The sequence below is a fragment of the Chionomys nivalis genome, chromosome 3 (assembly GCF_950005125.1).
Source record: "Chionomys nivalis chromosome 3, mChiNiv1.1, whole genome shotgun sequence".
NCBI classification, from domain to species: Eukaryota; Metazoa; Chordata; class Mammalia; order Rodentia; family Cricetidae; genus Chionomys; species Chionomys nivalis.
The window spans coordinates 46,692,379-46,709,024 of record NC_080088.1 but is presented as its reverse complement, the minus strand read 5'-3'; the positions used below and the strand labels follow the sequence as shown (position 1 = coordinate 46,709,024).

The 16,646-nt window shown below is 45.0% G+C and overlaps 1 protein-coding gene across 2 annotated transcripts in view; it reads left to right on the top strand.

The window, feature by feature from the left end:
* Sidt1 (SID1 transmembrane family member 1) overlaps positions 1-16,646 on the top strand; it is an 87,846-nt gene that overhangs the window by 17,907 nt on the left and 53,293 nt on the right. The window contains exons 1-3 of one of the 2 annotated variants that reach the window (XM_057764044.1): positions 12,344-12,434; positions 13,676-13,797; positions 14,875-15,045. In XM_057764044.1, the coding sequence (XP_057620027.1) occupies positions 12,426-12,434; positions 13,676-13,797; positions 14,875-15,045 (302 nt within the window). In that variant the 5' untranslated portion in view covers positions 12,344-12,425. Of the gene's footprint in view, positions 1-12,343; positions 12,435-13,675; positions 13,798-14,874; positions 15,046-16,646 lie in introns of those variants that run through there. The other variant, XM_057764043.1, reaches the window with a different exon arrangement.

The window sequence follows — 16,646 nt, the reverse complement described above, 5'->3', positions numbered from 1 at the left end:
ATCCTGTGTTATCTTCTGGAAGTTTTATAATTTTGCATTTTACATATAGCTATATGACCCAAGTGACTTAATTCTTATGGAAGATATAAGGGTTCTGTCTAGAGGAGTGGTTCTCAAGGTGTGGGTCACAACAACTTGGGGCTGAACGACCCTTTCCCAGGGATCGCCTAAGACCATCAGAAAGCACAGATATTTACATTAGGATTTATAACATTAGCAAAATACAGTTCTGAAGTATCAGTGAAATGATTTTATGGTTGGGGATCATCACAACATGAGGAGCTGTATTAAAGTGCCACAGTTTTAGGAAGGTTGAGAACCACTGCTCTGAATTACCTTGCCCACGTAGCCCAGTTGTTCCAGCACTGCTTACTGCAAAAGATGCTGAACCAGCACTTGCTGCTTGGGGTCTTCCTCACCATCCCCAGCCTCCTCCTATGCTGCCGCTACCTCTGAGCACTAATACTCTCTAGTTTCTCTCCCCCCCCCCCCCCCCCCCGTGTCTCATGCCTGTATATTCTTCATCTTTCTTGGCTTTTAAACTGTGCCTTAGCAAGGTCAGCCATGGAGATGCCCCCAAGTGTTCCTTAGCAAGGTCAGCCATGGCGGTGCCCCTCTTCTCTGGGTGTACCTTCCAGTGGGTGAGGCTTTCTTAGAGATCTTCTGTCTCACTCATCCCATGAGATAAGTGTCGCTCCTTCTTTATCTTTTTCCTTTTTTGGGTTTTCGAGACAAGGTTCCTCTGGAGCTTTTGGAGCCTGTCCTGGAACTAGCTCTGTAGACCAGGCTGGCCTCAACTCCCAGAGATCCGCCTGTCTCTGCCTCCTGAGTGCTGGGATTAAAGACGTGCGCCTAAGCCACTTGTCTGTTCCTTCTTCATTCACAGTCCTGGTGAAAGGCTCCCTTACTACAAAGCGAGTCTCCCAGTTGTTGAGATTTTGCTACAGAGTTTCAATCACACCCGTGACAGAGGAGGGAAATTACGTTTTCTTTTCAGTCAGGAAGTGTCTATGTTATTTTCATACACTGGTACTTCCTTTCTTCAAATTGGTTATCTGTTAGGTATGCTTAGCTTCGGAAATGTCATTGGACTTGCATTTGAGGCTTTTCTCTTTTTTCTTTTTTTAAGAAACATTTATTTATTTAGTCTTCTAAGTATAAACGCTTTTTGCATGTTCACCTACATGCCAAAGGAAGACATCAGATTCCTTTATAGATGTGAGATACCTTGAGAATGTTGGGAATTAAACTCAGGACCTCTGGAAGAACAATCAGTACTCTTAACTATTGAGCCTAAGGCTCAAAGGACCTTTTAAATCATCCAATCTCTTCCCATTTGACATGGACAAAGACTAAAGCAAGCAAGATATTACTAACTTCTTATCCAAAATGATGTGCTATCTGTGGTGGCTCGTGTCTGCAATCCCAGCCCTCGGAGAGGTGAGGTAAGAAGGCCAAATGGCTGAGGCCACTTAGGGCTTCATATAGACACCACCGCCTCCAAAAGTGAAAAAGGAAATCATGTAACTAGTTTGAAATCCAAGAATGTAACTCGAATTCTTGAGAGCATTTCTTCAGCATCTTTCCACAGACTCTTCCCACCTCCCAGAAGAGCGCAGCTGCTACACTGATCGTTAACAACAAGAATAACTTCGAAATACCACGGTCAGGCTTTCCCTTGCTTCTCTTCATTACGCAACTTAAAAACCTTGTGTCTGACTTCCTGGCATTACTGGAACATGAAGCGAGAGGCTTTTGGCTATTGTTTTCCCGCATGGATTGTTTGGACACCTCTACTACCAGGGTAGACACTAATTCAAACTATGCAAACGGCAGATTTTCTTCAGTGTTTCAGAGAACCATAGTTGGTATTATCTGCAACCTTGTGCTGCCTCCTATAGAGCTTAGAAGGGCAGTTTTCAGACATTCTGGGCTTTCCCCTCCAGTAAAGGCCTATGAGGTTTGTTGTAGGCATGCGCGCTCCGCCTTGATTTCAGCGTAACTGTTATTCCTAAAAACTAGTATTTCTAGGTCCTCACTGAGCAGCCATGAAGACAAACCATAACAAACAGGACTCACCCAGTGTTCCCGTCCCTCTAGATGATCTGCCTTGCTGCGGACAGTGCAGCTCAAGTCTATTTTGATTAATTTCCTGGCTGGGAACATTTTATGGGCGCTGATATGGGAATGTCACAATTTTATTTTACTCTTCTCCACCACTTGTTAAAAGAAACACATGCTTGTCTTCCCTCTGCTTCCGCAGTATCGCTACCGAAAGGGAAGAATTACAGGTTTCAGAAGAAAAGCATTGTTTATTTGGGTAACAAAGGGCCGCGGTTGAGGGATAAGGAGAGCTAAACAGTGGACAGTCCAGGCATACAGAAGTTTGGAGAGATTTGTAGGCAGAGGAGCTCCAAAGTACCTGTGAGGTGTCTGGGGAATGACATGGGAGAAAGGTGACAAGGGAGAGAGCAAGATTCTTAGCTAAAAGAAAAGAACCAGCAGGCTAGCACAGCAGAGAGCTTAGTAATAAGGTTGGACTAGGGCAATGGCTCAGTCTCCAGAGCATTTGTCATACAAACATGAGGTCCTGAGTTCAGACACCCAGCACCAATGTGAAGGATGGGGGTAGCAGGGAGTATCTGAAAGCCCAGGGCCGAGAGGGAGCAGAGACAAGCAGATCCCGGGCTCACTGACCAGCCATTCTAGCCGATTGTTGAGCTCCAGTTTCAGAAAAAAAAGAAATCTCAAAAAGAAGGTAGAGAGTGACAGATGAAGACATTTAGTGTTGACCTTTGGCCTCCATACCCTTGTGTGTGCACCCACATGCGCGTGCACGTGCGCGCGCGCGCGCACACACACACACACAAATACGATATTGAATAGGTCATGAACCTGGGTTCATTTGACATCATTTTGAAACCAAAGAAGACTAAGCTTCACGGTATTACAGACCCCATCATGAAGAAGAATAATGGTTTAAGTGGGAAGCTTGGCTTGGCAAAGCCTTCCCTGTTATTAGATGCTGTCACCACAATGTACTCTGTTACTGTCATTGTCACCAGCACACTATAAACTCTGTCTTCATCGTGGTATCATTTGCTCTGAGTTGAAAGTACCAAGCAGGTTCATCTGGCTACTGAGCATGGGCCATGCGTCTGCCCTTTTGACAACCTAGGTAGCCTAGGCAACCCACAAAATCCATAAGCATTGTGCCATCGAAATACTCAGTGGTTTGGGATGCTGTACTGGCTTGAAGCCGGCTCTACCACAAGTCCTCGTGGATCATGCTCAGGCGAGAACATTTGCTGGATTGTGCGGACCCAGCATAGAGAGAGATTCAGATGGCAAGGAAGGGAGCTGAGGTGCCACAACCTTATCTATGACCAACTAAAGACATGGCTGTCATCTGATAGTAAGAGAAGAATCCAAGGATGATGTGTCACCTCTGCCCCAGTGTCGCTGCACCATTAGAAACGATTTATGCTCTTCAATGTGGCCTTTCTAAGGTCCCTTCTGAAAAGGAAGCTACTTGTAGATGGTCAGTTCCATATTATTTAGAAAGATGTCAATTTCCATGGTAATAGTAACATTTACAAGTATTTATTGGCCAGCACTCGGGAGGCAGAGGCAGGCGGATCTCTGTGAGTTCGAGGCCAGCCTGGTCTACAAGAGCTAGTTCCAGGACAGGAACCAAAAAGCTACGGAGAAACCCTGTCTCGAAAAATCAAAAAAAAAACAAAACAAAACAAAAAAAAAACCAAGTATTTATTGGAAGTTATAAATGACATCCATCTAGCAGTTCTACTATAAAATAAAAAGATGATAAACATCATCATCTCACCACTAAAATCATAACAATAATTTTCTAGCAGGTTCTGTTTTCAGAGCATTAATTAAGTAGACTTTCAAATAGTTCTAGAAGGAATTTGTCAGTAATGCAATCAGTCAGTATAGAACAAAAATCCAGAGGATGGATCCCTGGGTTTGGTTTCAAACCATAAAATAGTTATTTTTATACCTCTTTATCGCCGTCACAAGACCAAGGCGAAGAAAGGAGCAGGGAAATGAAGATGCGAAAAAGCCATGTGCGGATGAACAAATTTAGCTCGATGAGAGGATGTCCAGCCAGCATGGGCAGCTGGCTCTCAAGCAGAAATGGAGCTTGGAGATGCCAACGGCAGCGGGAAGCCACTGGAACTGAGAAACTCATGCAGAACTTGTGAGTGAGCCTGGTGGGGACAGAGAGGTGTAGCTCTTGGAGTGGGAGGGGCAGGTGGCCCATGACAGGTTTCAGTCTTCTGGACATAATTTCCTTGATACCAGTTCCTGGAAAAATACCCAGACACCATTTACCAAGTGTGCTCCATGGAGCAACAGTTCTGGTGTTGCACGCAAAGGAGGTATCAAGTACAGGGCAACTTAGCTGGATACTGACCACCCAGCATCCATGTTTTGCTTGGGGCGTTCTCTGTCGGGGGACCCATCTAGAGGAAAACGCCCTTCCTCTGCACGACTGGAAGACAGCTACCCGACTTCTCATGCCCCCTTGCCATCCCGCTGGACTCTTTCTGCCCACACCCTTGGTGCTGCCAGCCAGCTCTGCCCCGCCCACTCTTCACTTGAGAACTGAGGCTGCTACAAAGCAGCTCTTGAGCAGCAGGAGAGCCCACAGTGCTTCTCCAGAGGGCCAGTGGCTACAGGACAGTGACATTTGAAACCTTTCAAAGTCTTCCATTCTTCTTAGGATAATGCCCCAGCCTTCTTAACAAGATAGACCTCACTAGTACCCACTGTGACAGCCCTGCTTGCACCTCAAGCCCCAGACAAATGAATTGTCTCTTTAGTCTTCTATTCTGCTCCTCACCCTCCCTTTTTCCCCCCTTTACCTCTATCAACAATGGCATTCCCTTTATTTGGCCATTTTTTTCCCTGCTCTGCTCCCTCCCCATTTTTCTGGCTTTTAGAAAACATCCTCCCCAAAGTCCCTTCCGTACCCTTCCCTAGATACTTCCAAGGAAATTAAGTGACTTGCTGAATTAACACTCCACATACAAACCACCCATCTTCACCAAGAGGATAACTATGTCTACACTGCTCTCCAAACAATGCCTCACACAGAAAGGAATCAAATATTTACAGAATGAACTAAGACAGTCCCAAAGCTGCCAGCTTGCCTGCATTGTGCAGTATTCCTGGCCCGCCCAAAGTCCCACATCTCTTTAATAGCTTCCCTGAGTGTGCGGAACTGAAGCTTCTAAAACAACATTTTGACCATAAATCAAATGATGAAGGCTTATAGAAATGTTTTCCTATCTAGGTTATTGATGGCATGGTGAAACCAGAATGACATGGTTTTTACAGCAATCTTCCTAGAGACAGGCTCCGGATCGAAAACATTAATAATCTGAAAGTGGAAGAAGTAAGTGGGCCCCAAGGGATAAGCTGCTCTTTTCAATGAGATGAATAAGCTGTTCCTAGAAGCCAGGCCTTAAAAGGAAACTGAGATCCTCTGTGGGATGGCTCTTTCTCCTTTGCTATTGGACTTGTAAGCCTGTCTCCACTAGGCAACAGATTGTCAATAGTGACTGACTGATGGCCCAGAGCTTCTCTGCCATCTGAACCCAAGCATTGGTGGAGTGTCTCTTGTAACACCCGATTTTGTGTTACACCCTTGGTACAGTTTGCGCGCCACTGTACCTTTCGCGAGTTGGGCAAGGGCCTGGAGATTGAACACACAAAGAGACCAGGGTCATTCGAAAGGAGATCAGCCAAATGCCGTTTATTCAGACTTGGGGAAGTCCTTAAGTAACTAACTGCTGCACAAGGACCCCTGCCCAGGCAGGTGGGAAATTACCATATTAACAATGGAGTCAAAGTCCTGCAGCTAATCACCAGGCAGGGCAGGGAGAGCACAGAAACAAACAGGATGCTTCGTTAGCTGACCAGAAACTGTCTCTGCAAATGCACCCCAGGAACAAGGGCAGACCCGGGCCCTACAGGTCCCCCTTTTATATAAAATATATGACTAGGCCTGTCTTGGGTGGCATTGGACATCTCTCTGTGTACAGAACTAGAGAGGTTATCGAAGCTGATGACTGTTTCCAATTCGCCAGATCCAAGTTAGAAGTGGTTCAGGTGCTCCATCGAAGGACCCGAGGGAGGAAAGGAAACACCTGACAGATTGCCGCTTCTTCTATGAGTTAGTCTGCAGATCTTTAAGTTTCCTTTTTCTTTCCTCTAGGCATCAACAGCAAACAGCTTAGGTAAAGCTCACAAACCAAGGGAGGGTAAGGTCACACATACCATCTACCTGGCTCTGTCTGCCCAGGGCTCCTTAGGTCTGGGGTCCATTTAAATTTCTTATAACGATGGATGAGTACAAGCTGATGGTCAGGATTAAAGGTGGAGTCTGGAGCAATGATTTGCTGCATTTAAATTCTATGAATCTAAAGTGCTGGGTTGATCCGTTGTTCCAGAAAATTATGTTGCGATCTCATGGCCAAGGAACCAGTGAGCCTGAACTTATTTGGAAGTAGATCTTGGCCTGTGTGGTCAGTTAAGATGTCGTCATTAGGATGGGACCTACCCCAGGATGGCTGGGACCCCTACAGAAGAGGAAAATGTGAACAGAAAGCAAAAAAGTACGTGAAGGTACGGAGGCGTGCAGAGTCTGCCAGCTGAGGAGAGGGGTGCAGGAAGATCATGGAGCTATGAGCGAAGGGATGGCAAAGAAGGACTCTACCTGCATATACCTGCCTCTCAGAGGGAGCACGGCCCTGCTGCCTCCTTCACTTCGGTCTTCAGGTCCCCAGAAATGGGAAAGAATAAATCCCTAGTATCTGAAGCACCTGGTTTGCGATATTTTGTTGTGGTCATCCCAGGACTCGAATCTACCCATGCCGAATCCAGCCTAAGCCGCTGCTGCTACATACATGCCAAGCTTCATCTGGGGCTCCCTTTGCTCAGCGGGAAGCAAACACAAAGGCCAGAATGTCAGGCTTCTTTCTGTTATTACAAAGCACAGTAGATAAACATTCAAGTAGAGAAAAGAATGAGACAAACATTTGTGCAAAGACTCAGTGTGAGACAGAGATTAGAATGCCTTTGCTTACCGTCACCTTTGTCCTTGTCAACCATCACTTTAAGCAACCGCTGTGTGAGACAGTCCTTCGTGGGTCTCTTGCACGAAAGGGTTGGTTGAAAATTTTCCTCCTTTTTTGTGATTTTAAGGATATTTGCTTAGCAAACAACATCATAATGCCTCCCTCTAGAGCTAAACAAAGGCAAGCAGGTTTCTTGCCTCTTGTAAAATATTTAGACACTCTGATCATGGGGTTCCTCTCCTGTAGAGCAACTTACTGCATGCACATAGGCATCCATTTGGCCTACTCATGTCTCGTTCAGAATACTGGGCAAGGAGCAGTAGTGCTAATATTGTGTGTGGTGACAGGTCCTTTATCTCCAATGGGGACATTTTGTCTTTTCCTAGTATTGTTGAACATGGCCAGTGGGGTAAAGTCTCAGATCCTTTCAAGTTTATGGGCTCTAGCATCTCACATTTGATCTTTATTCTTCTCATGTAGGTATATTTTATTAAATGCATATATATAAACATATAGCATAGCTTTCCTTACCCTCAAAGTTCACCTAAAAGTGATTATGCAATGTGACTCCCTTGTCCACCTGCTCTCTCAGTTCATCTTTGTGAGCATTGTCCTCATTGATCCGTATTCCTGTCATTCACATTTAACCAGTGTCTAGCCTCCTCTTGCAGTTGTATTTTGTATTTTTTTGTTCCTCCGTTGCATAGCTTACTTTTGTTTCATTTGCTTGCAGTGAACCTTCTTATTCAAGATTTCATGTGTGGGTGTGTGTGCGCTTGTGTTAGAGTTCCTGTCTATAAACTTAGGAGTGGGAAGATAATTCGTCTTCAACTCTGATTCCTATTTTCGACTTGCTTCATGAAGTGGTTGTTATGGTACAACACTTTTATTAGCAGCACGCAAGAGTTCCTGACTTTCTCGATAGCTTTGCAAGCATAGTAAGGCCATACATTTGAGAATTTGCCTCTATGAGGAGTCTAAAGTGCTGAATGTGTTTTCCTGTGTTCTTAGGGCATTCTTCCTTCTTTAGAAGCTGCTTACATCCTGTCTTAGTCAGTGTTCTATTGCTGTGAAGAAACATCATGACCACAGCAATTCTTATAAAGGAAAGCATTTAACTGGGGCTGGCTTACAGTTTAGAGGTTTAGTTCTTTGTCATCATGGCAGCGGGCAGACATGGCGTTGGGGAGGAGCAGAGAGTTCGGTATCTGGACCCAAAGGCAGTAGAAAGACAGAGAGAAATGGACTGGGCTTGAGCATTTGAAACCCCAAAGTCCACCCAACAAGGCCACTCCTACTCCAACAAGGTCACCTTTCCTAACCTCTGTCATTTAACAGCACTCCCTAATAACCAAGAATTCAAATAAATAAACCTATGCTATGGGGTCATTTTTATTCAAAACACCACACAACCTTACTCCAATTTTACATTGCTTAGGGATTTTGTTTATTACAAGTTCTTTATCTATTTAAAATACCAGTCTGTTGCAAATGTACATGTCCTAGCATGCAGCTATCTCTTTGCATCATGTATGGTTCTTCTATAACATCCTGGTTTTCTAGTGGAATAATACAAGAGTCGCAGTGAGCCGGGCGGTGGTGGCACACGCCTTTAATCCCAGCACTCGGGAGGCAGAGGCAGGCGGATTTCTGGGAGTTCAAGGCCAGCCTGGTCTACAAGAGCTAGTTCCGGAGTTCCGGGACAGGCACCAAAGCTACAGAGAAACCCTGTCTCGAAATACCAAAAAAAAAAAAAAAAAGATGATTAAAAACAGTGAAGGCAGTATATTCTGTACAAGCATTTGTGGCAGCTGAGTCACAGGAAGCTTGGTTGCTGCCATGCTCTTCAGCATATGAATATCTTTGGCAAAGTCACATCACCTCTGTGTCTCAGGATTCTCAGTTATAAGTGACAGAGCTGCATAGATGGTCTCCCTGTCATCTGCCCAGACAGGTGTTTTCTAACACTGAACATAAAAACTGTATATACCAATGAGGCAATAGCAGAGCTTGCATGGAAGAGCCACCTCCATTGATTCAAAAGTGACTAGCCTGCCTCTAGTCTTGGCTGACTTACCCATTGGAGAGGCATTGTGTGAGCCCACAGCTCATTTCCACACTCTGATGAGCTGCCATGCCTTCTTTGTTGAAAGGTTTCCTTTGGTATATCCTCAGTCCCTACTGGGGCTCCTGCTCATTCATTTCCCGGCTACCCAGATCCAAATAATCACATAGAAACTATATTATATTAATTATAACACTTTTTGGCCAATGGCTCAAGCTTATTACTAGCTAGCTCTTATCTCTTATATTAACCCGTTTCTATTCATCTATGTATCACCACAAGGTTGTGGCTTACCAGTAAGCTTCTAGCGTTCTTCTCCTTTGGCAGCTACATGGTGTCTCCCTGACTCCATCTACTCTCTCTATATATCTCTGTTTGAATTTCCCACCTGGCTTTATTCTGCCCTGCCATAGGCAAAAGGAGCTTCTTTATTGACCAATGGTAATAAAACATTCACAACATACAGAGGGGAATCCCACATCCAGTGTCTATGCTCGGTGACTATTGCAAGCATGGGTGGAAAGGGAGAACAGGAGAATGGGCATAGCTGAACACCAGCAGATAAAAACCTGGTGAGCACAACAGAGTTGGCGAAGCAGTTACACATTAGCAAAGGGACTATCCACAAACACTCTATAGCCGTTTTACAAGTAGAACCTGATGTTCAAGGTCGGAGGGGCGTACACTGGTATGTTTAATGATGGAAGCCAACAGCCTCTATGTCTGAACCTGAGATTTCGTGCAATAGAGCTGCCGTCTCATTACTTTAACAAAAACAAAGTCAAAGTAGAATTAAACTCAGTTTTATCCTTTATATGCAAGAAAAATGTACCACCTCCAAATCTGAGCTTTTCCCTGCTGACACAGAAGATTAAAAAGGGGGTCTCAGAGCTTCCATAAACATGATCTGTATACTACCAGAGGCAGAAATACTTGCACAATTCTCCTGCTTATAATATGATTCCATGCTTGTAGCAAATACAGGAAGAAACACAATCTCTGTAATAAAAGTACTCTTTTTGTCATAGAAACAAGTGGAAGCAGGAGAAAATGGTAGGCTTTGAGAATGCTCTATTCTAAGGTGTCAGGGTCCATTCAGCACGGCCAGTGTCCACCCTTCATTGGGCTTTATCTTCACACAGCCTACTTCCCTGCAGTAGGCATAATCCAATTTTCTCAGCTGCTCATTAGCTTTTGGAAAGGCAGAGCAGATTTTGAGCAAGGCTCTTGATCCTCTCCTCGGGGTATATATTATCTGTTCGTCCTGCAAAGCTGCCCAGTGTCGCGCAAGCCCCACTCTGTTATCTTTTGTGCAATTTATTATGTCAGTATCTCTGAGTTTGTTTTTATCATGCTGGTAAGGCCATTATTAAATAATGGAGAAAAGTAAGTGGATTACGAAAGCTAGACCAGGAAGATCAGGACTTGGAGATGGTTGAGTGGTGGAGGGGCATAATACAGCCATGATGCATTTGTTGTGCTGGACGCTTAGTCCCAACAACAACAGCTTCCAGGCTGCGGTAGCAATGCTGAGGTCATCATCGGGGACCTCACCGTGACACATAGGCTCATGCAGTAGATCAGTAGATAGCTTTGAAATAGCGCCTCCAAAGGGTAGGCCCCACGCCACATACTCCACCCACCAGTATTCCTTAGGCTTGTTCTTCATCAGCTGAATCAGAAACCTCCCTCAGTTGAGAGGAGGTTAGAGTTACTGCCTTACAATGAAGCATGAAAAATCTATTTCTGAAACAATTGAAAAGCTACAAACACCACATGAATATCAGATAAATTAAAAGAATTAAAATGGCAGTGAAGTCATACTGTTTACATTTTTTAAAGATTTATTAATTTTTGATTGTGTTTATATGTTTCTCTACATGTATGTGTATCATGTGCATGCCTGGTACCCTTGGAGGTCAGAAGAGGGCATTGGATGTGAAGTTACAGACAGTTGTGAGCTACCATATGGATGCTGGGAACCAAACTTGGATCCTCTACAGGAGCATCAAGTGTTCTTAACTGCTGAGCATCTCTCTAGTCCTGTTTATGGATTCTGTTAAAGAGGCTCTAATCTCTTGAGATATTCCTTAGGCTATTCGATGATTATGTAATACGTGTGTGTGTGTGTGTGTGTGTGTGTGTGTGTGTGTGTTTCAGAATACGGTGAAGGGATGTGTGGAAAGAGAAAGCATGAATAAAATAAAATACATTTGTCAGTAGTTATCAAAGCTGAATGATTCGTGACTATTTATTATAGTTTCCTTGTTATATTAGAAGGAGGGACTGCTTGTTTGTCCCGGCCACCCAGCTAGCTTAACCCCAAAATAATAACACAGAAATTGTATTCATTAAAACACTGCTTGGCTCATTAGCTCTAGTTTCTTATTGGCTAATCCTTACATCTTAATTTAACCCATTTCTAGTAATCTGTATATCGCCACGTGGCAGTGGCTTACTGGAAAAGATTCAGCATGTCTGACTCGGGCGGTTCTATGGCGGCTCTCTCTGCCCTTTTTTCTCCCAGCATTCAGTTCTGTCTTCCGTGCCTACCTAAGTTCTGCCCTATCAAAAGGCCCAAAGCAGTTTTTTTAAATTAGCCAATGAAAGCAACACAAAGACAGAAGGACCTCCTACACCACTGTTACTTTGGCATAAGACTGAAAAATTTTCAGAGCCATTGAAGGTCTTCGACATGGAGAATGACAGATGACACTGACATCATAAGGGATGCAGCCCTGAAGGGCTCAATAGAGAAAGGAGGCCACCGAGAGGGCCTTGAGGGCTGAGCTTAGCATTGGTAGGGACAGAGGCCTGGATAAGAACAGAATGAAGGAGTTAGAAGTGGCAGAAGTAGAGACTAAGCAGGACCCTCGGGTTTCAAGCTTAGATGAATAGCTGCGTGATGGAGCCATTCATTACAATAAGTAAATAAGATAGAGTTAGGAGTGGAGGGAGTGGGAGATTCCATGCAGCCATGTGGTGTTCGAGAGGCCGTGGGAGTCCCGGAGTTTAACAAAGAGGAGGGCTGCCCTAGAAATACAGCATCAGCTGCAACACAATTTCCATGGCAACAGTGTAGGCACAGGAAATGCTCCCTCAGGAACAAGCACTTCTTATCAAATTAATAAATTACTCTCCCCCTGTGCTAACATTAACAATGTGAAGCAGCGGCTGGATTGGGGAGAATCCAGAGAACTAAGCACTGGAAGCAATGCACGGGCCAGCCTGTTTCCTCTCAGCCTGCGCTTGGAATGTGGCAGGTCTGCAAGATTCAACTCAGGACTTGCTTTTTTATTTTTCCAGTCTCTGTCTGTCTGTCTCTGTGTGTCTCTGTCTCTCTGTGTATCTCTGTCTCTCTCTCCCTGTCTCTCTCTGTTGTGTCTCTGTCTTTCTCTGTGTCTCTCTCTCTGTGTCTCTGTCTCTCTCTCTCCCTCTGTGTGTGTGTGCACATGTTTGTATCTGGAGGCCTGGAGGTTGTAGATGAGAGACAGCCTCCATACCTCATCCACTTTATTCACTGAGGCAGCATCAAATGGAAAACTGACTTAGCTAGTCTCTCTAGCCAGCCTGCCCCGAGGTCTCCTGTCTCCATCTCCTGAAGGAAACTTGGTCCACCCAGGATTTTACTTGGATCCTGCGGTTGCTTAGCCACTGAACTACCTGACGAGCCATTTGACTGGCCCCCTAATAAAGAAACTTTCAAAGGGACATAAAGACGATAATACATCCATAAATAAAAATGTCATGTAGAAGGTCAGGTTTTATTTTTTTCTTTTACTCTTCTGTATTTTATATGGTACTGTAAGAGTCTTAAGGAAAACACCAAAACCTCAGAATCAGACTTAGCTTCCCATCTTCAAGCAGGACGGAGACTCGCTCGGTGTGCTGTGTGCTCTCAGGCAGAGCGACGAGCTGCTGGTGTAGAAGGGCTTGTTAGAGACTTACCCTGGAGCAGGCAGGACTCAGCCCTACAGAGCTTGCTGCAGTTGATGGGAAGCAGCAGCCCATCTCTTAGGCTATGAAAAAAAAATTATCAGAATGATTTACCATACCCAGTTTGCCATCAGCTGGGGGTTTTGTAGACTGTGAGGCAGTTTGGGAAATGTTTGTGATTTTGATTGTATTTGCATTTATAGTTTCTTATTTATAAATTTCTTATAAATTTATAAATTATAAATAAGAAAAAAGTCCATTGAGATGTTTTTATCCCCTCCTGGAGCTATTCTTCAAGCCTTAAGCTGACTGCTTAGCCCCCGCTCCTCAGCTTACTATTTGAAGGCCCCATAACTGGTCTCATCCAAGCATAACGAATCAGAGTTTTATGCAAACTGTATCCAGGCATCAATTATTAGAGATCTCTGAGGGCAACTTCAATGTGTGGTGGGGGTTGAGGCCCTCTCTGGATAGCCTATGAAGAGTCGAGGACAACTGGGGCATTTGGGTCGCCTGTCATGAGCAGGAACGTCGGGAATCAACGAGCTTGCGTTCGCCTGCCCCACAGGTGGCAGCGGTGCGGGTGCACGTGAACAGCTCCTCGGAGAACCTGGACTTCCCAGTCCTCGTCGTGGTCCGCCAGCAGAAAGCAGTGCTGTCCTGGCAGGTTCCTCTGCTCTTCCAAGGACTGTAAGTATTCTCTGCTCAGGCGGCGTCACTATGGTTGGCATTTCTCAATGTCCTTAGACTTAGATGGGTTTTTTTTTTTAATTATTATTATTACTTTGTTGTTGTTGTTTTTTTTTTGTCTTAGCCGGAACAGAACTCAGACGTGGAAATGTCAGATTAGTGTACCTCAAATGCAAGCAATGACTGCCTGCACCAGGCTGCTCGGTGCTATGCATTTCCATTCTTTCCGGATTTCAGATCAAGCATTCCGTCTAGATTCTCAGCACCTGGGAGAATTTATGCTACTTAAAATATATCATAATATTCTACTCCCATCCCCCATTTGGAAAAATGGATCCTTCTATATCCATAGTGGGTTAGGCCCGGCAGTCCATATATGAGCAGCACCAAACCCACTCTTCAGAACGCCTCTCTTACATGTGTCCTTCAGTCAGCAGTGCCCACAGGGCAGAGCTAAGTTTAGGAAGACACCATGAAAAATAACAGGAGTCCCTGTCCTCGTAGAGGAGACGATTTTGTCCTTAATTTTCCAAGGAGAGTTCACTGAAGCATTGTGGCCTCAATACAGAGTCCAGAAGGCATAGAGAAATGAGTACCTACTGAGGTGTTATTATGTGGGTTTTTAAAGGTTCAGGAATTTGAGGGTTAAATACTAATTTTGATAGTTTTAACTTGAAATAGGTGAAATTGGAGAGAGAGAGAGAGAGAGAGAGAGAGAGAGAGAGAAAGAGAGAGAGAGAGAGAGAGAGAGAGAGAGAGAGAGAGAGAGAGAGACTTTATTGCTTGTTTAACAAGGAGAGTTCCTCCAGTGAATTTTGGTGTTTTTTCCTCGAATAACTTGGGAGTCTGATGAATGCAATGTAAAACTGCTAAGGAAACTGACCAGGACATAGCAGTCCCTATATCCCTGTCAGATAACAGATGCCAACAACAGGTGCCCTAGGTGTGCTGTCCACAGATCTAGCCTGAAAATAAACTTCAAGCCAGGTTAGAGAGGAATGGAGCAAGGTATTGTTGTCCCTGGCCCTGTTCACTGCATCTCCTTCTTGCTGATGCTGTCCACACCCACCTCTGCAGATACCAGCGGAGCTACAACTACCAGGAAGTCAGCCGCACTCTTTGTCCATCGAAAGCAACCAATGAGACGGGCCCTCTGCAGCAACTGATCTTTGTAGACGTAGCATCCATGGCTCCCCATGGTGCCCACTACCAGCTGCTGGTCACCAAAATCAAACACTTCCAGCTCCGGTAAGCAAGTGCACATGGATCTTTGCTTTCTGCTGCTTTGCCTGTGGATATTTAGCCCAGCAACCATCTTTAGAGATGAGCTGGGCATGTCTTCAATAGAGAGCTCAACTTGAACCTTCAGGGAAGCCTTGCCTTTGCCGGTGGTACCTTTGATCTGTTGCTGTCAGCTGGCTTTGGCCTCTGTGAACTGCAGTGCTGATATTTAGTGAGGTAATTTGGTCCCCAGGGAAAGAACACTGTGAAACTGAAGTCATTGGGTCGCAGCTCTGTGCAAGTGTTAATGAATGACTTGCAAATCTATTCTGCCACGTTTGTTTTCTGTTTTCACATTGGGTAATATGACATTGGGTCATCAAACAGACCTTGCGAACAGAAGGAAACACAGAGTTAGGAGAGCTTGGATACGATAAAGATTAGCCTGAAAAGAGGCGGTGGCTGAGCTATGTGTGTTTTCTTCCCTTCTCAATTCACTAACTTGGCCGGTGACCCAGAAACCCAGAGGCTGGTGGTCATGGGGTCCGGATGAGAGCTGTGGTAAGAACCAGGCTTCAACTATGGAGAATTAACTCTGACACAGCAGTTTCTGCCACACAATTCGGAATGGCAGTCTAGAATCATACAGAACACAGTTTGCTGATGTCCAGAGGCTTCTGTTGGTCTTAGCTGAGACCAGGGTCTGCCTATACTGCCAGGTTTGCCTTGGACTTTTAGGCTCAAGCCATCCTCATATCTCTGCCTCCTAAGAAGCTGTGACTAGGGATATGCATCACTGCACCCAACTCTGAGGTCCAGAGATGCTGTCCATGTTTAAATTCACAAAGACAGGGTAAGGCAAAATCAAGCCTGGATTCTGCTGCTGGCTTCCTCTTCTAAGTTCTTCTCTTCATAACACATTCTTTCTTCTTTCTGCTTAAATCCATCCTCCCTAAATATGCTTCTCCATTGTACAAGGCACTTATCTATTCACATCCAGATTTTAAAATAAGATGCTTCTGCCTCTAAGTATTCCTCCCGCTCCTGTCACACACACACACACACACACACACACACACACACGAACACCATCTTCCCACCAGCTCCCAACAGCGATGAACCACTCTGTGTCCCTAGAGGTCACAGTTGTAGGCAGGGAGCAGTGGGAGGGGGACGCTGTAGGAACAGGCAGCCACCAGATCATGGGGTAGGAGGGATATGGTAGGACATTGAGAACTCAGTTGTCCACAATGCGCCATTCATTGTGTGAGGAGCGGACTGCAGGAGGCAGTGTTGGCTGCAGAGTTAGGAGGCTGCCGTGATGGCCAAGGTGAAAGTGAGAAGGGGTCTTGAAGAGTGTAAGAGCTGAAACGCACAAAACTTGAATGAATCTGAAGACGAGGGGAAATGGGCGGGTCAAGAACAACGTTACATTTTGTTCGAGGGAATGAAGATTGAATGTTTGTGACTCTGTGGCCAACTTCAAGCAGGAGTTGCTTCATACAGAACCTGGTCCCAGTTAGTCACCTCTCCTTCTCTCCTTGGGTTAGAAAGCACTTGAAAGGTCTAAGTTACTGGAACTTTGCTAGAATCAGATACTTTCTGATCTTCAGCTACGTTCTTTGCTT